The sequence below is a fragment of the Lethenteron reissneri genome, chromosome 36, assembly GCF_015708825.2.
Source record: "Lethenteron reissneri isolate LAM-NWPU_2019-01 chromosome 36, ASM1570882v1, whole genome shotgun sequence".
NCBI classification, from domain to species: Eukaryota; Metazoa; Chordata; class Hyperoartia; order Petromyzontiformes; family Petromyzontidae; genus Lethenteron; species Lethenteron reissneri.
In genome coordinates, this window is record NC_083814.1 from 6,251,638 (window position 1) to 6,275,054 (window position 23,417).

General features: G+C 47.0%; 1 protein-coding gene across 1 annotated transcript; it reads left to right on the top strand.

The window, feature by feature from the left end:
- Nucleotides 1-558: 558 nt before the first annotated feature.
- LOC133351076 (ATPase family AAA domain-containing protein 3-B-like) lies at nucleotides 559-21,476 on the top strand. The gene is made up of 15 exons (XM_061565993.1): nucleotides 559-974; nucleotides 4,094-4,170; nucleotides 5,088-5,189; nucleotides 6,146-6,205; nucleotides 6,717-6,786; nucleotides 7,557-7,722; nucleotides 9,103-9,328; nucleotides 10,522-10,578; nucleotides 11,833-11,958; nucleotides 13,448-13,572; nucleotides 14,965-15,016; nucleotides 16,583-16,653; nucleotides 17,998-18,165; nucleotides 18,815-18,923; nucleotides 19,820-21,476. Exons 1-15 carry the CDS (start codon nucleotides 767-769, stop codon nucleotides 20,042-20,044), a joined length of 1,842 nt encoding a protein of 613 aa, XP_061421977.1. The 5' UTR covers nucleotides 559-766; the 3' UTR covers nucleotides 20,045-21,476.
- Nucleotides 21,477-23,417: the final 1,941 nt, after the last annotated feature.

A 23,417-nucleotide genomic window follows, 5' to 3' on the forward strand; every position in this document is an offset into this window, starting at 1 on the left:
CAAGATGTCCGAATGATGATGCAATGCAGCAATTCAGTTAAATAACTCGCTCCCCGTACCAATATGGCCTACTGATGCCGTATTTCAGCCGTTGCTATATAATTACGGTCCCTGTACTTTTTGTTTTTTTCGGTAAAGTCACGTAGGTAAAAAAATAAAATAAATTAAAATAAAAACAACTAAATTAAATCACGACGTTTCGGAAGCAACACAAGCCTCCGTCTTCCCTCTACCAAGATGGCCGATTTACGACGTAACCCCAGCCGTGCTATTAAATAACTCGCTACCATACCCAAGATGGCCGACTAAATCACCTTACTAAAGATGGCCGCTCGACGCAGAGCCAATCAACCGTCCCGTCGCCCCATTGGCTGCTCGCGCTTTCACGCATGCGCACAACACGTTGCCTTCATCTCACGTGAGTGTGTGGGGGGGGGAGAGGGTGGTCAACCGCCAATGGCTGGACGCAACATTCCACGGCGCGCTCCCATTGGTCGAGCCAGCGGCACGCGCGCGCCCGCCCCGCCCCCCGCCGCTTGTAAGCCGCTTCGCCATTGCTCCGAGCGAGAAGACGCACGTGGTCGGCTTTCGCCTGATGCGGCGCAGGATTACCACGACCCACGTGTGCGGCACACTGTAGTAGCAGCAGCGAGCAGCTAGCAGCTAGCGGCACGCGGAGAGCACGCGGCAAGCACGGGTCCTTGCAGCAGCAGCAAGCGGCGCTTAATTAAGAGATAATTAACGTCGTGCAGCCTGAGCGCACGGCATGTCGTGGTTGTTCGGGCTGAATCGGGGCCAGGCGCCACCGCCTGTGCCGTTGGACACGGGAGCTGGACCCGGTGGTGGTGGTGGTGGAGCCGGGTCTGGCGCTTCGGGGTCAGGAGACGAGGCGCGGCCCAAGGACAAATGGAGCAACTTCGATCCCACGGGGCTGGAGCGAGCGGCCAAGGCGGCCCGGGACCTGGACGCCTCCAGTGAGCAGAGAGAGAGAGGGCACCGTTGAGACATGGGACACGTGGGAGCCGTCATTGGGATTTGACATTGAGAATGCCATTGGGAGTTTGAGTTTAGAGATGTTTTTCTTTCATTGTGGGTGAATTTCATCCGAGTTGTCAATACAAAGTGCCTGCTGCTCCCGGTCAGTGATGATGCTATCGTGATTTGGGACTGGTTGTCATTGTAAATGCCTTTTGGAGGTCGCATATAACAAACGCACGGTGAAGCACACGGCAAAGGTTTGGCAGAAGGAAGGAAGCGTTTGCGAGGAGTTGTGACCTCTGTGGTATTTGTCCATGACTGTCTGACCTCTTGACCTTGGTGGGATTTCAGTTTGGAATGGTCTTCAGGGATGTTATTAGATGACCTTTGTGATGAGGCAATAGCCCATTGTGGATTGAGCGATGGCAAAGTAGTTGGCACACTTGCGCTATGAAGCCAAGTTGGATTCCCATTCACAAAGTCTGGAGCAATAATCCTATCACTGACCTGCCATGGGGAGCTGCTCATCCGACAGGATTGACAAAGTGTGTATCCAGTGCATTATTAAGAGCCCATTGAGGCCAAGGAAGGCTCTTCTTCGAGATGATTACAAATGTGGGATCACCATTGAGATTGCGTTATTGGGGATCACACTATTGCTCATAGATATTTGCTTTTAGCAATGGCTTTGGTGGGATTTCATTGGGTTGTGTTTTCCATTCATAATTTGTACCCCTTGATACAAGTGTATTTTAGGGGGGTGGTTACTTAGTTCTGTAATTAGGCTTAGATTCTATGTGGGGATGTATTTAATGGATGCAATTGTAGACTGTACAGTAAGGTTTTGCTTGAATTATATTCCAGCTGTGAAATGTATTTGGAACTCTTTTAGAAGTTGTTACTGTCACTGCATTGGCTTTTAGTATATTCGTTTTCATTGGGCATCGGGTTTTTTTTTTTCAAACTGCGTTGGAAATGCGTGTGGTACAAGTTAATTGTGAATGTTGTCTTTAGGAGTGGGGGATGACGCTAAGATTTCCATTTTGAATAGCAATTTTCATTCGGACGTTTACAGATTGCCGTTGTGAATGAATTATTCAAATTACAGTTTCTTTGAAGTTTTTAATTGAGAACGTGTTTAGGATTGGTTTTGTAAGAAAAAAGCGTTTCTCTTGGCGATGCCTGTCAGTGTTACCATTAGGAATGTAATCCGTATTTTAATTGGGGGTCATTATTCGTGAATCATTCAATTGTTGTTTTGGGGATTTGTATTTTGTCTACAGTACATGTGTATTTGTACAGTCCTCTGGCAATGTGTTGTTGGATGATGGCTTCCCCATACCATATTTCACCACGCTGGTCAGTTGGTAAAGGTGAGGAGAATAGACACGTGGGAGCATAGAAGTGCAGTAAAACAATGGATATTACTGCATATCCTTGTGCAGTCCACCACATGGCCCCTATGACAAAATCACCTGGAATATGCCAAATCTCACCGGTTCTCTTGAGCTCGGAAGAATTGAGACCGACTAGTGCTTGGATGCGTGACCGCCATGCCCAGCAGGTCGTGCAGTAATGTGTTAGGATGTCCACCGAAATTGTCTTTGTGATGTGTCGCTTGGAATGCCTTTTCTGTTTTTCATTAGGAATGTCCAGAACCCACACTTTTCACCAGAGCAGCTCCGTCACTGATTCCGTGGTTGAGCCCCTTTTACAGCCACTCGCATCAGGCAGGGGGGGGTGTCAGTGTCGAGGCCGGGTTAATCAAGAGAGGGTGTTGAACATCTGGGCCAGTTGCCGGTTTGAAGTGCCTCACCTCCTCCCGCATTGCACTTGCCGTGGATTTTCTTCACCGTTGACTTGACACGATAGCATAAACACACCACACGAAGCGGTGATTTTTTTTTTCTTCAACGCACGCTTTAACCTGCATTTTCAGCTTGGAAATTAATTGTGTCATTCCTCCACCTGCTGCTGTGGTCTATTGGTTATCTCACTGGACTTGCAAACCAGAGGTCACTGGTTTGATCACCCGGCGCAGCAGTTCACGTAGCAATTTGAACGTTTCTTGATTCCCCCCCCCGTCTCTGTCCACCCAGCAATATGCATGGGCACACCACAGTCGATGGGCTGGTTGCGTGTGGTCGGCTAAAGCCGTGGCTACTCTCATCGCTTTCAAGACTTGTGGCCAGCATGGAAGAATAGGCCAAATAGCCTGTCAAGAGCTCCCTCTATTGGATAACTTTCTGCCATCTGTGACTTGAGACGGTGGTTGCAGGATTTCACTGTTACCATTATACACTCCACCTGCAATAACACAACATCGCTGGATCAGCTACTGCAGACATCACTGAGGCATTAACAAGATGAGTGTTGGCACACTGCTTGTGCTTGCAGGGAATTGATGACTAAATGTCCCATCATGAAAATAGGGCCTCTGAGTTGCCCATAACTTTTTAGTTCATGTCTGCCATCTAATCCAATGTTGCAAACAATATAAATTGTCATAATTTGTCAGTATAGCCTATTGGCCATTAGCTCCAGCATGGGTTAGTCATCTGCTATGAAAGATTCAGTGCTTGATGACGATTTCCCAAAGCCCATTGCCATCTCTTGTTCTGTCTTGTCATCTGTACCTTTATTAAGTAAGACCAATGAGACTGAAGTACGTGGGCTTGCACTCGGACTGAAATGACAGGAGGTCTGCGGCTATGTTGTGGGGTCAGTAATTTACTCGGTGAAACAATTCGGAGCAGATGGTGTTCTACTCTTAGGGCAAATGGCCCTAACAGAAATCTACACCTGTATATTTGGAGTTTGCACGTTCACCTCGTGGTCGCTTGGATTTCTCTCTGGGTCCTCCGGTTTTCCTTACATAATTAGAAACATGCGTTTAGAGTATTTAGCTACTTTAAAGTTCCACATGATAAGCCACTCAAAAAGAGCCATTGAGCTTCGTGGGCCTTACCTGGTAAAATGTAAAAAAATGCTATATAATTTAATCTAAACCTAAATACAAAGCGTAATTTAATCTTCGTTTGACTCCACCTTTATCTCCACTTGTTGCTGCACGGCCACAATGTGCCGCTGATGCTAACCCAATCCGTGTGTGCAGAACATGCCAAGGAAGCCTTGGATCTGGCGCGGATGCAGGAAAACACGGTGCAGATGGAAAATCAGGTCAAGCTCAAGGTACAGTGCACGTGGAACAATTCCCACCATTCTGTTACTTTTGTTGTCCCATAGACAGTAAAAACTGCTCTTAACATTGCTGATGAGCCTTGGATAGCCAAAAGCCAATCCAGTGTTTGTCTGCTTAAACAAATATTATTTGAAAACATTTGTTGAGAAAAGCCATGGTCTGATAAACCTAATTACTATTTATTTTGAGGGTAAAACGGAGCTTAGTTTATTATTTATTACCCACAGTGAAACTTAGCTGAAGACCGAAATTAATTCATGGCCGATGTCATTGATACCACTCCACACCTATCCTCTCCGCTAGATAGTGTAATTGCGGCACGGTCGATACGCTACCTTAAAGACCTGCCTTAAAACCACCGCCACCACGCCGCGAAAACGACAGCTGACAACATTGAATATTGTATAGTAACATTGAGTATACTTTTTTCCGCTTTGTATGTATGTTCTTCTTTCACACCGTACTTAGCCAACCTGTGCTAATTGGAGGTGCGAGGGAAGGACAACAAACTAAACACAAAAATTTGTTCTAAAGAAATAAGTTTTTGTTAAGTGCATAGCTCCAGTGGTTTCCTAATATCGGAAGGAAGAGCATTCCAGACGGCCACAAAAGCACATCTTAAAGCGCGCGATACAGTGACCGTCTTTGATGACCAGCCAAAAGCCGCTGCGAGGATGACAGGAGTTTGCATGATAGTTTAAGCTCCTTGACGAGATCAGAAAGGTGTTGGAGTTCATTTGTGGCAGGCACTTTGTGTGTAATACAAATGTCGTGTTGTAGTGCGAGTGGTGGTAAGCGGAGGATGAGATTGCACCATTCGTCACGTCTGCGTTTCCGCTGCCTTGAGGTGCATTCGTATGAAGACGGTGGGTGTGCGTGCACGCTCGCTCCCACTCTGTTCCTTCAGGAATACGAGGGAGCCATTGAACAGATGAAGAGCGACCAGATAAGGGTGCAGTCAGAGGAGAAACGCAAAACTCTGATCGAAGAAACCAAGCAAAATCAGGCGGTAAGCAATCCACACACATACTTCAGCGTTGTGCACTTGTGTAACTTAGCTGCTTACCGGTGTATCGATAGTTAACTGCTAATGTGCCATTGTATTGAGGGACTACAGCTGAATGGTGTTATCTTGGTGTGGTCTGGGACTGTTTTGTTGTTTTTTTCTGCCTTACCCAAGATTGATAAATCAGACTTATATAAAAATATGCAAAAAATTACTTATTTACATATATTGACGTATTCTTGGATCTTTCGGTAAAGTCACGTAGAAGGGAAATAATAAAAAGAAAACATAATAAAATTCTCACGACATTTCGGCCACAACACAAGCAGCCGTCGGCAGTCACGAAAGCTTTAAATCGAAATATATTGACTTGCTTACTTTTTTCTCTATTTTGCACTCCTATCGTTTTTGTTTTTATCGTTTGCTGTTGTAACTTGCTGACCTGCCCATATTGGACATCTGTGAAAAAGAGCTTCATAGCTCATCGGATTCCTCCTCCTGTCTAAATAAAGAGTCCTAATCTTTAACATTACTATATTCCTTTTTTTCGTTGTGGCCTTTTCACAACCGTGACTGCAGATTCGCACCAAAGCGTCCACCGTCTCAAATTCGCTTCGATTTTTTCTCTTGAGTAGCAAAGTTCCAACAAGTGCGTCATTACCGAACACTGGTTTTAAGACCACAGCTAAGCAAGTCTCGTCAACTCGTTTAAGAGCTTGCAGGTCATTCGTAAAAATGAAAGTGAAAAAAAATGTAAGCGCATAGTCTCCTTTGCTTTCACACAATCGAATGGAATTTATATTTACACAGGGTGCCTTCACTCAAGGAGCTTGACGCAGCTTTACAAAACGGTGGTCGAATGGAATGATTTAGATGTCAGGGACGTACAAAAGAGTGGGGAGGTAGGAGTGTTCATAGTCTATTGTTAAAATGTTCTGTCGAATTGCTTGTGATTACAGAGAGCTCAGTACCAGGATCAGCTGGCCCGGCGGAGGTACGAGGACCAGCTGAAACAACAGGTAACGCTTATCGATTCAAGTGTCGTGAGTCGTCATCAGCAACAGCAGCAGCCATGATATATCCACTGCTGGATGAATGCCTCCCCAAGCCATCACCATCCCTCCCTCCTCATCATGCCATGTAACATTGCATCGAGCTGCAAGCCGATTTCGCTGCTTCATGCCGGCTGTGAAACATCCTCTTGGGCTTATTCAATCCTTGGACTTCCATTCCATATTGGTCTCTACCTACCACCAGCCATAACCTGCAACGCATCCTGCCCCATCCAGCTAGCCTGTATTTATCACTCAATGTCGCATCTCCACGTTGAGTTTGCTCTCCGATCCATGTTGTTCCTCTTAGCATGCTTCTTTGTGCACTTTTCAACTTTTGTTCCATTTGTCTACCCGAATGACATAGCGGGTGGTAAAATGCACTGTTTGAAAACCTTATTCTGTAGACGCTTGAATGGTGCGTCCCTTCTCATTTTGCCGAAATAAAGTTTGATCTTTGCTTTTTTTGTGCTTGCAGCAACTCATGAATGAGGAGAATTTAAGAAGACAGGAGGACTCTGTGCAAAAACAGGAGTCCATGCGGAAAGGTGATGCTGCCCCAGTGCGGTGGTTTTTACTGGGGACACGGGGTCCATGTTCTCAGCACCGCCAGTCTGTTAAAACACTGCGCCCTGAGACGCATTGCTCCAGGCTGTTGCGAACGAGAACACGAGTTTTCATTGTCGGCAACGCGGCCTACGCGTTCAGGATCCGGTCTCGCTTGTCTGTTCTTGTGCAGCTGGCAACAACATGATTGTACTTGCAGAGTGGTGATGCGAATTATATTAACTTGCACGGGTTTAATAAAACGCTCGACTAAAAATGTGTAGAGTTATGAGATTTCATTAACTATACATTTTTCAAATGTTATTTTTCACGTTGAGCGTTTCACGTCCCGCCGTGCGTGGGTCCCACTCGTGGCCACAAGAGGGCAGTGGTGAGACGTCGAGTGATTGACGCGTGCACGTGCTAATGTTACAGACTTGCTGAAATCAATTGAGAGGCCTCATGGCAGAGAACAGTTACTAATTGGCCGTGCCACGTGGTGGCAGGTTTAATGAAACATTGATATTTTCGTGCTCTAGCCCAACAAAAAAATGTTCTCATGGATAACAGTTGGGATGCAAAATTACCGCAACCATGGCAGTGCTTACAAAACGAATCGGTTCCAGCGCGATTTTAATTAAGAGGCCTTTTCAAGTCTTCCTGTTTCTGCTCTTTGTCGTGACTAATATTGGTTCGCGAAAGGCCCCGCGTGTTAAACTGCCCGAGCTGTGTCCCCCCCCACCCTCGCTTGCCCGCCGTCTTCTGCGAGCAGCCACGATCGAGCACGAGATGGAGCTGCGGCACAAGAACGAGATGCTGCGCATCGAGGCGGAGGCGCGGGCGCGCGGCAAGGTGGAGCGAGAGAACGCCGACCTCATCCGCGAGCAGATCCGCCTGAAGGCAGCGGAGCACCGGCAAACCGTGCTCGACTCCATCAAGTAACGTGACGCACATCTATTATGAAGATTGGGCATTCACAGCAGAGCTGTCTTCGCAGGCATCTTATGTTTTACAATGGGCCTATTGGAGTTGCTACAGTCATACAATGCAAGATAATGTGGATTCATATTGCACGTGAATGCGATTGTATCGCAAGATGCTGTACCACAGCAAACTCAAAGTTCACAATGACGGGTTTTTTGCGTTCAGTCATTGGTGACTGGGCTGAGCCAATCGACTCGTGGCACATGACAAACCTGGTTGAGTTATTCACGGGCGGCTGAGGTTCAGCTTTAAACCCAACATCTGCCCGGACTCAGCGCGCTGACCTCCAAGCCACCCAAATACAACAACAATGATCATTTTCTACATAATTTCTAAATGTACATCTAGCAATCGCATGCAAACCAGGCAAAAAAGGCAAGGTCATGGAAGTTTAAGTGAGGGATTGTGATGCTAGCACTGCAGGAAATGGCCTTACTTGCCAGATAACGTGGTGGTGAGATGTTAACTACCTCGCCTAGTATGCAGGATGTCGTGGGTTCAATCCAGAGGTCGCAAACGGGTTTTGATTCCTTACCCGTTCCCGGCCGCACCAGGGTCGCAAACGGGTACCCGTACCCGTACCCGGCCGGGTACGGATAGCCGTTCCCTACCTGTACCCGTACCCTACCCGAAATGAGTGACAAACGGTTACTCACCAGTGACTCACGGCCTACCCGTACCCGTACCCGGCCGCACCAGGGTCGCACACGGCTACCCGTACCCGGCCGGGTAGCCGGGTATCGGGTAGGGTACGGGTATCGGGTACCCGGTTGCGACCTCTGGTTCAATCCCAACGCTGATGCCTGTTTATTTGGAGTTTGCATGTTTTCCCTGTGGTCCCCTGGTTTTTCCCGCCACATTTAGAATCAACATGTGTTTAGATAATTTGGCTGCTATAAATTTCCACATGATAAGCCACTTCATTGAGCTAACATTTGTGGCCAGGTCGCTTCTGAATAAGAACTAAACGGCTCAGTAGGCCGTACCTGATGAAATAAAAAATAGGTTCATGGTGTTTTTTATTAAGTTGAAATTACCTACCACCGTCTCCCAACACGTAGGTGTGGTTTTATCAGCAAGAGACTTAATTGGCCCCACTAATTCTGTATGAATGTAATGGGCATTCCAAATGTTTTTTGCAAGGTATTTTGGTAAAGATACCTACAAAGAGTTAGAGTTATTTGAAGCGCAGTAACAACGACAATACCTTGCACCGAGTCTCAAGACCGATATTTCTGGACGCACTGCGAGAGATGTAAAAAAAAAGTCGCGAAACCGACTCGGCGAGCGAGCCCTTTGCCGCGTGTCCACTCTCCCCCCCCCACCGTGCGCAGGACGGCTGGCGCGGTGTTCGGCGAGGGCTTCCGAGCGTTCGTGTCCGACTGGGACAAGGTGACGGCGGCCGCCGCGGGGCTCACGCTGCTCGCGGTCGGCGTGTACACGGCGCGCAACGCGACCGGCGTGGCGGCGCGCTACGTGGAGGCGCGCCTCGGCAAGCCCTCGCTCGTGCGCGACACCTCCCGCCTCACGCTGCTCGAGGCCGTCAAGCATCCCATCAAGGTGAACCCTCGTCCGTTCGTTGCGTTCCTTCTTCCGTTTCCGTTAGATTGTTCCGCTCGTTGATCAATCTGTTGATTTGTTCGTTAATTAGTTAGTATTTTTTCGGTCAAAGTCAACGTTTGTCACCTTTGGAATACTTTCTAGTTGTCCCACTTGTCTGTCTCTAACTGTGGGGTCATGATAACGCCCACTAAAGGTGATTCGATACGAGCAACATGTTCGTGTCAAGACGTGTTGCTGTGTTGGACACTCCTTCGGAGAAAAACCCTGATAAATGTATCGCAGAGTGGCGCACGCCATGTGCGCTCCTCGCTTACCCATCTCGTAACTGTGACGTCTTCTTTCAACGATGCAATTACTTCTCGTGGCGTGGCCCGCACTAGCCAGCGGTGAAGTATGTTCAAACCACTAACATGACTGGCACAGTGTAAGGAGGCCTCTATCCAGCACTGGATTGACACATGGGGGGGGGGGGGGCTGTATGTTATCCTTACCATTATTATTGGTCGCGAAAGCCTACGTCATACACTGAGAGAAGAGAGAGCTCGCCACAAAAATGCATAGTGCCATTCATTTTAGGTCACACAGTCGTTTGGGTGGGTGTACATTGGAAGTCTGCATTAACTTGGTAAAGGTGTGAATTTCTTTGCACTAATATCCCACAATCGCGCATGCTTGAAAGGTTAAAATGCCATGGAAAAAAAGTAACACAATGTTCAATGTGAATACGTTTTTAAGAATGAGGTCTATTTTTACCACCAATACGAATGTTGTGAGAGGGTCAGGTTTAGTTTGATGTGCACGATAAAATTTATTGTAAGCATGCATTTGGCTCGCCTAACCCATGCACAGATATATTTAACAATGCAGTAGATTTTTTTAAATTGGCTCCTATTGAATAAAAACATAAATCGTTGACGTGCCTATTTTAAAAGCAATGTAAACATTTGACACTTTGCTCCCTGGCCATTTGATGAATTGTCACAAGTCGGAGACTCCTTTTGCTTGCTACAGTTTTTAACCGTAGTGGCAAATGTATCGCCTCTAGTGGCTGCAGGTGTCGTGTGTGAACCCATCGCTGTTTGTACAGAATTTGCCAAATGGTTGTTTATCGCATACATGTGCAACAGTTCAGTCTAGTTTATCCCGCGGTGATTTTGTGTTCAGTTGTGTTGTCGGTGCTTGCGTCGCAGGTGGGAAAACGCTTCACGAGCAAGCCGTTGGATGCGCTGGAGGGAGTGGTGCTGAGCGTAAGTTTGTACTCGCCCCCAGAGTTTTAACAACTGCCTGGGCCTCGCTCCCATAACAGTCGTGCGGCCACGTACCCAAGCCGCACTCAACAATACCAGCATTTCTCTCTCGTATCTCTTAAACAACTGTACATCTAAATCAGCTTAAGCCTCCTGTAAATCACGTGACTTCTGCGTGGTCGCCCCCACTCTGAATCCTGCCCCTCCCCCCCCGTGAAAACAGACGCTGCTACCTCCGTGCAGCTCACTTCTCTCTCCCTCTCTTCCCTCTCGTCCATTGCCCTCTCATCCTCGGCATCTTGGCCAAGTGATTGCTCCTCCCCTTCTTGTCTGGTTTTGCCTCTTCCTGCTCCTCATCTTGAGCCCTGTCTTGAGGACTTCCGTCCCGACAATCCTTCCCTTCCTCTCCCGTTCCATTACATTTTTCCCGACACTGTGTCTTTGTCTCTACCCCCCTTGCCATGGTGTACCATGGGTGAAAGTGTTTATCCAAGGTAATGCATCGCCACTCAGGACCTGTGTGTTACCCTCTAGGGGTGTAACGATTCACCACTTCTCCCATGGTCAGAGCAAGTGTACAAGCATTGAACAAGCAAATTATTATTCGCTCGCCGATGCAGGAAGTCAGAATAAAGTCCAGGAAATCATAAATGACTTTGGTTGTGAGAATTGTCCATCAGCCTACAGCGCGAGCTGAAATAATAACAACTGGCACGTTATGCATGTACATTGAACTTCTTTCGCAATGTACATAGCCAACCAGGCTAATCGAAGATGCAGGACAGCAAACTAAACACAAAAAGCAGTTCTTAAGAAATGAGTTTTCATTCTAGATTTGAAGTCTTGACTTAAAGCTTTCGTGACTGCAGGAATTCATTTTCTTTGGGTCTTTCGGTAAAGGTTCAAAGAAAATAACAAAAAACTACGACGTTTCGATCGCAACACAAGCGTTCGTCATCAACGTCATGGTTTTTGTGTTATTTTCTTTGAATCTATCTATGTGACTTTACCAAAAGACCCAAAGAATGTGACAGTTTAACTTGTTTGTCAGGTGGTGGAGGGTTCTTTCGACTGAATTTCGGCCAGATCGTTACGTGGCCTAACCCAAAAAAATCAGCTAGAAAACATATTTGAGCTCCCTTATTCCTGAGCTGGCTTGGATTGGCCTCGTGGCTCGTTGAGATTTGATTGGAAAATGCCGTGGGAGATTCCGCACGGAGAGTGCGCTATAAAAACCTGCTTGTTTATCTGCAGCCCAGGCTGGAGGAGCGAGTGCGAGACATCGCCATCGCCACACGGAACACCCGCTCCAACCGGGGCCTCTACCGCAACATCCTTATGTACGGGCCTCCCGGCACGGGCAAGACCCTCTTCGCAAAGGTACAGTGAGGAGCAGGCAGATGCACGATAACCTTCTTGTCTGCCTGGTTCTGTCTGCATGATCGGTCGGTTGTTTACGAATGTGACTGTGTAATCAGAACCGTTGACGGACACCAGAGGGCGTGGCAACACTTTTAAGTGTCTCCCGCTCAAAAGAATACAGTAAAACCTTGGATTGCGAGTAACTTGGTCTACGAGTGTTTTGCAAGACGAGCAAAAATTTTTAAATAAATATTAATTTGATAAACGAGCGAGGTCTTGCAATACGAGTAGTACGTATACGCCTTGTCTGCCGAGCGTCACGTGATCACAACTGATATACGAGTGCTTTGATATACGAGTGCTTTGGATTACAAACACGTTTCCGGAACGAATTATGCTCGCAATCCAAGGTTTTACTGTAGCCGGGCATAGTTCGATCTCCGTTGGTGATTCTGGACTTTTTCTGGAAATTCCACATTTCCTTGCTGGGGTCCCAGTCTTCTCACAGAATTGCCACTTCACTTCTCGCAAAGTGGTACTTGCTTTTATCAACCTCAGAAAGATGATTGGTTGAGTTGACTCCCTCCTCCCCCCAGCCGGGATTTGAATTTGCAGCCTTCCGGTTTTGATTATGCACCATACGTATGTATTGTATGTATGTTGAACTTCTTTCACACCGTACGTAAACCAACCGTGCTAATCGGAAGTGTGGGGGAAGGACAACAAGCTAAACACACAAAGCAGTTCAAAAGAAATGAGTTTTAGATTTAGAAATGCATACCTCTTGCATAGTACCCTATAACCACTATGTATCCTTTTCGATTTAAAGCTTTCGTGACTGCAGGGATTCATCTTCTTGGTTCTTTCGGTAAAGTCACGTAGAAGGAAAATAATAAAAATACAACATAATAAAATAATATATTTAACATTATAAAAATATGTTTTATTTTTATTATTTTATTATTTCCCTTCTACGTGACTTTACCGAAAGAACCAAGAAGACACTACGTATCCTCTCTGAATATACTGTATATACACAAGAAACCAAAACCGCTTATTTTACTGCATATATTTCAATGCATGTCTGTTGCACCAATTGCTGTATCGTCAAAAATGCCACCAGACAGCCTGTCAAACCTTGTTATAACGATTGCTACTGGCATACATTGGTATGCGAAGGCCCATTAGTTTATCAACTGCTTTCTTTGCAGCCTTTAACCAAATCCCTTTTCTCGTGCAATTCTTATCCTTTAAACACTGATGTGGCACTTCATTTTCCCGCACTTTATTTCGCCTGAAAAATTGCAACCAGGCTGCTATGGTGTATCCAGGTCCCCCATCGAAAATGTGTGTTTAGTCTCCAGCAGGCGTTCACCTGTGCGAAAACAAATACATGAACAAACAAACGTCGGTACCGTTTGCGGTAACATTGGCAACGCTCCCAGCGCGCACACTTTCGCTCACTCTGTAAGCTCTTGCCGTGGGTGGCCCCTTTGTCCCGGCGCAGAAACTTGCAGTGCATTCTGGGATGGACTACGCCATCATGACGGGCGGGGACGTGGCGCCCATGGGCCGCGACGGCGTCACCGCCATGCACAAGGTGTTCGACTGGGCCTCGACCAGCAAGCGTGGGTCAGTGCCCCTCGTCCCCAACCACGAGCCACTGATTTGGCACATGCCTCTTATACTGGTAGGAACCTCCTGGTTACACCAGCCCACAGGGGATTATTGTGTCCGTCCGTCGTGCATCCAAAAATGGGAGGGGTGGGGCTGGGTGGGGCTGGGTGGGGAGGGGCTGGTCACCCCGTGGTGCCCTTATAAAACTCAAAGTTTAACCTACTCACGCCGGCTTGTGCCCGCCTTCACAGTCGGGCATATTTGCAGAATACACCACGCCGCCGTTGACCCTGGCCATTGACCGAGCAACCCAACGTTCCTACCAGCTCCCTCCGCAGGAATGTGTTTTTATTGGAGCGGTTTTTTTCGGTTTTCTCAACGGGTTGGGCTATCGACATCGCTCAAGCTGCGTTTTTTTTTCCCTTGGTAATGTTTAGCGAAAAGGTCACTGAAGTAAGTGGACGGCGGTGACCTCCATCTGGTGTTGAGAGGAATTCGTGTCAGCGCATAATGATAATGTTCCTACCACCCCCACTGAGGTACTGCCCTTTCCAAGATTCTATGGACTTTATTTAGATTCACGATTTTCGTGACCACCGTCACAAAGACGTACCTTTTCAGAATCGAGGCGTAAGATATAAAGTCCATTTGGAGATTTCGCAGACCAGCCTGTGTCAAGGGAATGGCTGTAGAAGGGCTATTTAACAAATAAATTCTCATAAAATCTGTCAGGTGGCTCTTTTATGCTTAATACAGTCGGGAGGTCACACTTTCCCATGCTATTTTCATCGAATGACGGTCAACCCAATATATTTACCTATATTTTTTGTAATTCCTAACCGCTATAATTAACAGCGTAGGGTTCCATTGCTTATCTCCATTTCTGGCCCCAATCCAGTGGTGCAAATTCAACATTTTAATAGCAAGGGATCACTCCTTCCATTGGACAACCATTGTTGTCAGTTTATTGGCCCAGGATGAGATGATTTCGATCATGTTGGCCCTTGACCGAGATTTAAAACCTCAATCACCTAATGGTAAGTCGAGTGTTTCATTTCTCGTTAAGGGTACCGCCTGGCCAAGCATATACGAGCCCTCATGGGCCGCTGTTCACATTGCGGTGATCTGGGTCAGTGGTTCCCAACCTGTGCCCCGCGGGCCCCTGCTGGTCTCACGAGGCTACTACTACAAGGGGGGTGGTTCCACGTAAAAAGTAAAAAAAATCCTCGCCAAGGAAATGTACAATTGCAAATCACTCGTAGCGTGTGGTGGTCCGCGCAATGTTTGGAGGTTGTAAAGGGGTTCCGCGCACTCGCAAAGGTTGGGAACTGCTGCTCTGGATGAGCGCGTGAGCTCGTGTTGTACCCGCGTGGCAATTTTTGCACCCTTGCCCTGTGTGCCGCGCAGGCTTTTGCTGTTTGTTGACGAAGCGGATGCCTTCCTGAGAAAGAGATCCACGGTACGTGTTTTGTATGTGCGTGTGTAGTTGCGGGAATCGAACCCAAGTTCCGTTCCTGCTCACGGCCAACACCAGTGACGATTATCTGAACCGATCCGGAGCCGCCCCCTAGGTCGACTCAGCCTCAAATGAGTTCCTGGTGCGGTGTGTGAACATCACCACTGGAGAGACAAAGGCGGCCAGGCGTGGTGCTAGCCACCCACCCCCTTGTGTGCTGTGCCGGCCTTCATAGGTGCTTGCTAACAGCACTTTCCCCAACAGTCTGTGAAGGCTATACATGGGGGATCTTTGTCTTTATAGTTGTGTCACAGGTGGGGAGCAGTAGTACAGTTGTTAGCGTACTGCGCTAGGAACCCAGCAACCCAAGTTCGATTCCCGCTCGTGGCCAACACCGGTGACAATTATTGAACTGGTCCCGGATCTTCTCTAGGTCAACTCGGCCTCAAATAAGTGCCTGGTGTGACGTATAAACATCGCCATTACTGAGATGAAGACGGCCAGGCAAGCTGCTGGCCACCCACTCCCGCTTGTACTGTGCCAGCCTTCATGGGTACTCGCTAACAGCACTTGCCCCAAAAGTCCCATGGTGTATAAACATTTCTTAGCCGCCACACCATCTCTCCAGCCTCTCTCAGTGGCCCTACATAGAAGGGGCCATTGCCCAAAACTTCGCCTATGTAAAGGCACGTCACCTATTTTAAGGCCGCAGTGTTATTGACGAATGTGAGTTTTTTGTTTGTGTTTGGTCGCCACTGCCAACGAAATGTCATCAGACGGTGTGTTTTATAATTAGGCTCATTAAGATCACAACATGAAGAACAAGTGACCTTTCGCTGTGAAGTTTACAGTAAAACCACAGTAGCTTAATATGCAAGAGGTTTGGCCCTGTTACGTGATTGCGTGATGGCTCAAATCACACATGTAAAAAAAAATCTGTAAAATACAAAAATAAAATTTGTACCCGTAGTTTTTTTTCCAGGCCTGGGTTTAAACCCTGCTAGGTCAAACTGGAAGATTAACCTAATTTGAAAAACTTATGCATCCGAATTAATCTTGCACACGTAATTAACTCATATAAATGTCATTGTAAATGTATAGGTGTACATTTAAATTCCGGGTATACGGAATGGCATTGTTTATTATTTGGCCAAATATGGAATAGCTATTTAGTTATTCGGCCGAATTCAAAGTCAAATAGTAAATTTAAATGTATTGTTTTTGCAAGTGAACTGGCAAATCGCCATTTGATGACTTTGACTGACAGGTTTGTGTGTGTGGTCCCAGCTTCACAGCCTTGCCCCGTGTCCGCTCACACCTCTCTCTCGCCAAATGGAACTGCCTTGTCTCACGCACTGCCCAGTGGTCTCAAATCGCTGCCCTTTCTCTCACCCCCTCTCGCTACCCTCTCACGGACTCAACTTTCCGCCCTTCCGATTCCTTCCCAAAACGCTGGCTTCTCAGAAGCGCGCCACCACGACCACGCGGCCACGGTAGCCATCGTTTGGGCCGTGCGATGGTTTGCGTGTGAAGGATTAACGGGTGCCGTTTGTCCCCTTTGTTTTAAAGGAAAGGATAAGCGAAGATCTCCGTGCGACTTTGAACGCGTTCCTGTATCGGACAGGAGAACAGAGCAACAAGTGAGTGCGTCGCTACCACATTGACCGGATTTGCGCGAACCATCTGATCACACTATGACACCTCCTTTACCAGTGGCAAAATATAGTAGTAGGTTTTTACCCTTTCAACTGGTACAACAAAAACTGACACCGTCATCTGGTCCAACACCAATGGAGACTAGGCTCTAAGAAAAGCTGTCTCGGGTGTGGACCAATCAACTTCAAGGACAGTGCATATCATTATCATCATTAGAGTTGTTTCTTTTTATTTGCATTTTGACTGCTTGTGTTGTGGTTATTGCAAACATGATGCCTTGTATAAAGGTGTCAGTTTTTGTACCAGTTGAAAGGGTAAAAACCTATTACAACATCTGATCACAGTTGCTGGGCACAGCCTTGAAATGCCAAGTGAGCAGCAACAAACAGCACTGTTAAATACTAACAGATGGGAGTTGATACTTTGATAACTGGCTCATCAGCTGGTTTATTGGCGAACTGACCATTATTGGATTGACTCGCCGCTTGGCCGTCTTTGTCATCTCGAGGAATACTTTGAGCTCGCTTATGTGTTTTTGCATTTCCTCGACTGGGAAATGCTATGTTACGTGTCATTTTAAATGCGCTGGTAAATGCCACTGGGCGCAAACTAATGTACGAAGTAGAATAGCCCCCGGGGGGGCTGCCGTGGCCGGGGCACATCACTCCCAGTTGAAAGGTCACGTTGAAATCCCAGTCGGGGCTCAGCATATCTTCTCACTTGTAACAAGCCGCCAGTAGTCATCAATTTATTTTTATGTAATTCTCGTCCAGGCCCCTTGGTGTAAAGTGCAGTCTCCGACTCGTATGATCTTTGTTGATGCAAATTATGCATACTGGTCTCTTGAGTTCTCACCAGGTTAACCAAAGTAAACTTGAAACATAAATATGAAATTTGTTCAAATGAGCCAAATGCACCTAGGGCAATGTTCGCCTGGTGTTATAAAATGTTAAACAGCTGTTTTAAGAACATTATGCATGCACTTCTGCAAAAGGAGGACATTGGTTCAATGCTATATTTGAAGTTTTCGTGATTGCAAGGTAAAGTCACGTAGGTGAATCCCTCCCCGTAGAGGTCGTTCATTATAGATTTTAAGTTTTCGTGCAGTTGGCGCTGAGTGCGCTTGGCCTGGTCTGTCACGTGACGTCACGCCAGAAAGCCCCCCGACACTTCACGTGGCCTGAAAGTACACCTAGCCTGGCACGGGCGCCACAGTGAATGAAGTCGCAAGAGGCGAGCAGCACAATATCGGCGTACGCCGCAAAGCCACTACAAGCCATCGCACAGGCGGTCAGCGTCGCGCGTCCGTGTTGCACGTCGTCCCCCAGGTTCATGCTGGTGCTGGCCAGCAACCAGCCCGAGCAGTTCGACTGGGCCATCAACGACCGCATCGACGAGATCGTCAACTTCGCCCTCCCCGCGCTGGAGGAGAGGGAGCGCCTCGTGCGGCTCTACTTTGACCGCTACGTGCTGGAGCCGGCGACGCAGGGCAAACAGTCAGTCGCGCATCAACGCTGCTCTCGGCGCCGTTTCCTCGATGGGGAGATTTCTCGCATGAGCCAGGGGAGGGGAGCCCACAATAGGGCCATTCATTGTCCCTGTAACCAGGATAGGGCCATTCATTGTACGTAACAATATTCTCCCTCGCGATGCAATGAATTGTTTTGACCTAGGGTCGTGATTCAATTCGATAATCGGTTATTTTAGTTTAGCATTGTGGTGAATGCAAGTGCCTGTAATGGCTGCAGGGGTCACGTAAATACATTGCAACATATGTGAATTGTAATCAAGTGTAAAGTTGCGGTTTAGGTGAACCTATAGGATACGCTGCAATTAAATTAAGCATTTCAAGGACACTCGACTGTCACACGTTTAGCATTTATTGCCCTTTCCCCGCACATCCGATTAGCATGGTTGGCTAAGTACTGTGCGAAAGAAGTTCAACATCTATACATGCATACGTGTGTGTGCGCAGCAGGAGGTCAGCCCCGTGACCTCCTGCCAAATCGCCTTGGACACTTTCACCTTCCTTCAAAGTGCTCCCCCTGGTGCTTGGGGCTAGGGCGTTATGTCACCTATTGCCGAGTGGCGAACGCTCGCCGTTGCTGTGGTTGCGTCCGTGTCCGTTGCCCTGCCGCTGCGTAGGAGGCTCAAGCTGGCGCAGTTCGACTACGGCAAGAAGTGCTCGGAGATCGCCAAGGTGGCCGAGGGCATGTCCGGCCGCGAGATCTCCAAGCTGGGAGTGGCGTGGCAGGTGAGCGCTCGGGCTGTCGACACCACGGGGTTTAGTGGCGTGGGACTGATGTGGTGACCCAGGCTAACTCGACGGAGCTACATTCGTGAGGCTGACAACCCACGTCCGAATAATGTTGGGAAAAAATCATACATATGCACGGGATTGTGACTCTTTCCACGAGCACCTATCTTTGATAATTATGAGCACGAAAGCCAGCAAAATGCATCTGCACATGCATGTAGTCCTTGTTGATCTGCTTGGGGAATGTGGAATTGAACCCAGAGTGCTGTGATTGTGGTTCACAGTACCAATCACTATACCACCGCTCCATGCATGAACACTTGCATGCATACGGATATCTGGCGGGGTGACTCCAGCAGAGAGCCCATCTCAAATACTCAAGGTTGTGGGCTCAAATTCGCATCACGGTTCGACTTGGCCTCTCTCAATAAACCCTCCCGAGTCTAAAGAATGAGCACCACATAGCCGGACATCAACATTGTTTGTCCTCTTATCAAGACAAGGTTTGTGTTACACAACAGAAGAATTTCCACCACTAGCTGAGGATCACTCAGGGGGGAGGGAACACTGATAAGAATGGTGGGTTGGGCACATTTGGACTCTGTTGCTTGACGGGGAAAAAAATGTACTTCTAGATTTGAAGCTTTCGTGACTGCAAGGATTCGTACTCTTAGGTTTTTTCAGTAAAGTCACGTAGATAAAAAAGAAAATTAAAAGTTAATAAAGGTAATAATGGAAATAAAATAATAAATCGCGACGTTTCGGAGGCAACACAAGTCTCCGTCATCAGGTGGGACCGTCGCAGCTAAAATTACCTACGTGACTTCACCGAAAAAACCTAAGAGTATAAAAAAATTGAACGTCGTGAACTCCTGGCGCGGTGCATTTCTCAGGCGGCAGCCTATGCCTCGGAGGACGGCATCCTCACGGAGGCCATGGTGGACTCGCGCGTGAGCGAGGCCATGCGGCAGCATCGCCAGAAGATGGAGTGGCTGCGGGCGGAGCGTGCGGGCGCTGGGGCGACCCAGGCGGCAGGGCCCGAGGAGGTCAGCGACAAGAGTCCCAAGGCCAGCGCCCAGAGTCTGTTCCCCAACGGAGGCGAGAAAACGTCGAGCTGAGTAGCTTCAGCTCGGTGGGAGGGGGAACGAGACTGGGGCCACGGTTCGTTGGTTTGAAAAATCGGTGGAACGCCGGCGAAACCAAAAAAACCTTTGGCCTACGTTGCAGAGCGAACGTGGAATTTAAGAGGGGAAAGAAAACTCAACAAGGTTTTAGACAAAGCTTGAGGCGAGGTAGCCCTGTAAATTGAGTTGCCTTTATGATATTGGTAATCCGATCTAGCAACGTGACATTTTACAACAACTTGAGCGAGAGTATGCGCGCGCGTATAACGACGGTGCCTCAACGTAGTTTCACGTGTGTGGATGGGTCAATGTTCATGGAACTAGCGAGTGATTCTTTTTTTTTTTAGAGTTATCGTCTCATTCTGCGAATTAACGGATAATAATTGAAGAAATGTATAATGAGCACTAAATGGTTAGTGCCACGTAATTCACTTTTTTCCACTTATTTAATTTGATTGCGTGCACAGTCAGTCCCTGTACCCCGCTTTAAGGTTCTGATTTTGGCGTGCGCGCGAGAGCCGTATCCACGCAGCCTTCACGAGAGCGCCAGCGCGTTTTGTGCCTGCTAACGTGTTTACCTCGAGGCCACCGTTCTGGACGCGCCAATATTTGGCGCTCGTGCGTATCTTTCACCGCATGCATGTGCGCCGAACTTCTTTCGCGCACCGTACGTAGCGCAACCGTGCTCATTGGAGGTGCGGGGGATGGACGGCAAACTAAACACAAGCAGTTGTAAAGAAATTAGTTTTCAATCTAGACGATGTCAAAGTACATGGCTCCAGTGACTTCCGAATATCGGAAGGAAGAGCGTTTTACATACAGGGGGCAGGAATCGAGCTCTGATCACATGTCTCGCATTGCCAGACGCGGTGATTAAAATTTAATTGCCAAACTATTTTTGTTCCAGTACCTTGTCATTACGATCGGTGAAATAAATTAAGTCTGCAGTACCGCGAAAACGTGTTCTTTTATGTTTGTTGCAAACAAAACAGTGTTTGTTGTTGCCCGCTGAAAACGATAGCTGACTGCGTACTTTAATGATGAAGTATGCTCTAGGAAGATTAGTAAATACATGTGTAAATTGCATTGCTAATTAGAATTTACACCAAACTGCCTGGAAATGTTAAGTGTTCATGCTAAATGGGACCAAGGGGCAAGTGGTAACCCTTGTGTTGATTGAAATATTTAGAAGTAGATGCATTCACTGTTGGAATTGTTCCGGGTGGGAGGAGGTGACTTGTAACTGGGCTGGGAAAAGGGATCGTGTTCATGTGTGCACCAACGGTTTGCCGTGAATCAACGTGTAGGTTTGTGATGCGCGTCACTTAACCGCCAATGGTGAATTAACTTGTGCACAGCCTAAATCTTCCATTCTACTCTGTACAGAGCATCGTGAGCAAGCAGGTCCATGCTGTTTTAATAATAAAAAAAGGTCTTTTAATGAAAATCGCACTGGAATTGATTCATTTGCAAGCGCTGCTATGGTTGTGGTAACTTTGCATGCCAACTCTCATCTTGTTTTTGGTGGTGCACAGTTTACTGTATATTTGAATTACCAAGCTTTAAATGTTGACTTAAAGCTTTCGTGACTGCAGGAATTCATGTTCTTGGGTCTTTTGGTAAAGTCACGTAGATAGGTTCAAAGAAAATTTTAAAAAATAACAAAAAACTACGATGTTTCGATCGCAACACAAGCGGCCATTTTCAGAAAAAGGGAAGTTAGCTTCCAAGGCAAACTGCTTATAAGGGGTTTGAAATGGGCGTAGCCCAAATGTCAGCAGCCAATGATAATGTAAGTGGTGGGCAGCCAACTTGACTGTTGGTTTTCCACCAATCAAAGGGCTGCCAGGTGAAAATTTGCATGTTAAAGAGAGATTAGCATGTTAATGGGAGATCACAGAGCCACAACCGAGGGGTCGGTGCGCGAAGTGGCTGTGTTTGGTGTGAACCGTGTGAAAGTGCAAGTTTGAAATGGGCGTAAAGCACAACTAACATCGGAAAGTGGTAGGATGGGAACATCATAGCCAATTATGACTTAAACTGGTTGATAACGTCCTTCCAATGAGTGATCAGTTTGTACCCATCTCGGTTAAAATTGTCTGTGTCTATATATGGATGACTTCATGAACGAATCTTTGTTTATAGCCAATGGGCTTGCAAAGTACTTTCGTCTTTGAGAAAACAATGATCAGCCACGGCCGAGGTATTGGTCCTACCGTGTTTCAGATCTGCCTTATGTTCACGAACATGGTCCGAGACATATCGCTTAGTTTCCCCAATGTGACTACTCCTGCAGACAGCTTTGCTTGTAGATGCCGGGGTATTGCATGTCAGGGATCACATCCTTCACAGATGGGATCAGATCACGAATTTATGTACTGTGTTAAATCGAATCTGAATCTGTTTGCTCATGATTTTAGAAATATTAATGGTGACCCCTGCTATGTATGGCAAGGTGATGGTTTTGATTGGGTCCTTAGATGGTTATTTCCCAACGGTTGGGGTAATAGCTTTATGGATTGTGTAGTCTGAATATCCATTCATCTTAAGAGCTTGGTGTATGTGGCCAGATGGCTCAATGGGACACTGTCTACAGGAAAGCCACCCATCCGGATGCCTACCTAAAACCTGACTTTCACCACCATCCATCCCAGAAGAATTCCCTCATTAAAACTCTACACCATAGAGCTCGATGTATTTCCGACCGTCATCACCTAGCCGGTGAACTGGAACTGTACCCATCTCAAACCTGTATAACCTTTGGCTGCAGTAGCTCTCTCGCTATATTTCTTCCTGCCTCAGAAATCCGCCTGCTGTATTTTTTCACCTGAAGACGATTGCTTGTGTTGCGATCGAAACGTCGTGATTTGTTATTTTATTATATTTATATCTACGTAACTTTACCGAAAGACCCAAAGAGTATGAATTCCTGCAGTCACGAAAACTTTAAGTCAGCATAAAAAATAGTGTAATTATTTCGTGTATACTTCTGGCATTCGATGCTGGACAAATGTGTACGTGTCGCAGGAGACTGAATGCCTTGAAAAAAATGTTCTTCACCTGGGGTGCACGCACCCCTGGGGCTACGAGATGCCCTTTCTGGGGGGTACGAAACATGCCAGATTTCTTTAGAAGATAAATCATTGAAACACAAATGAGCAATGGACACGTAAGTACAACTACTTTGCTTCAACAAACCTTTGTATTTTATTAACGTAATACATTTTTACCGATCGAGAACCAAAGGGACGCAAGGCTGCAGTAAAGGTTATAAGAACCGCTGGTTCTAGAAAATGTATGTAAATATTGGCACGCCTCCACATTGACCTTCATACACATCGATGCATAAATATGAAACTATTTCACT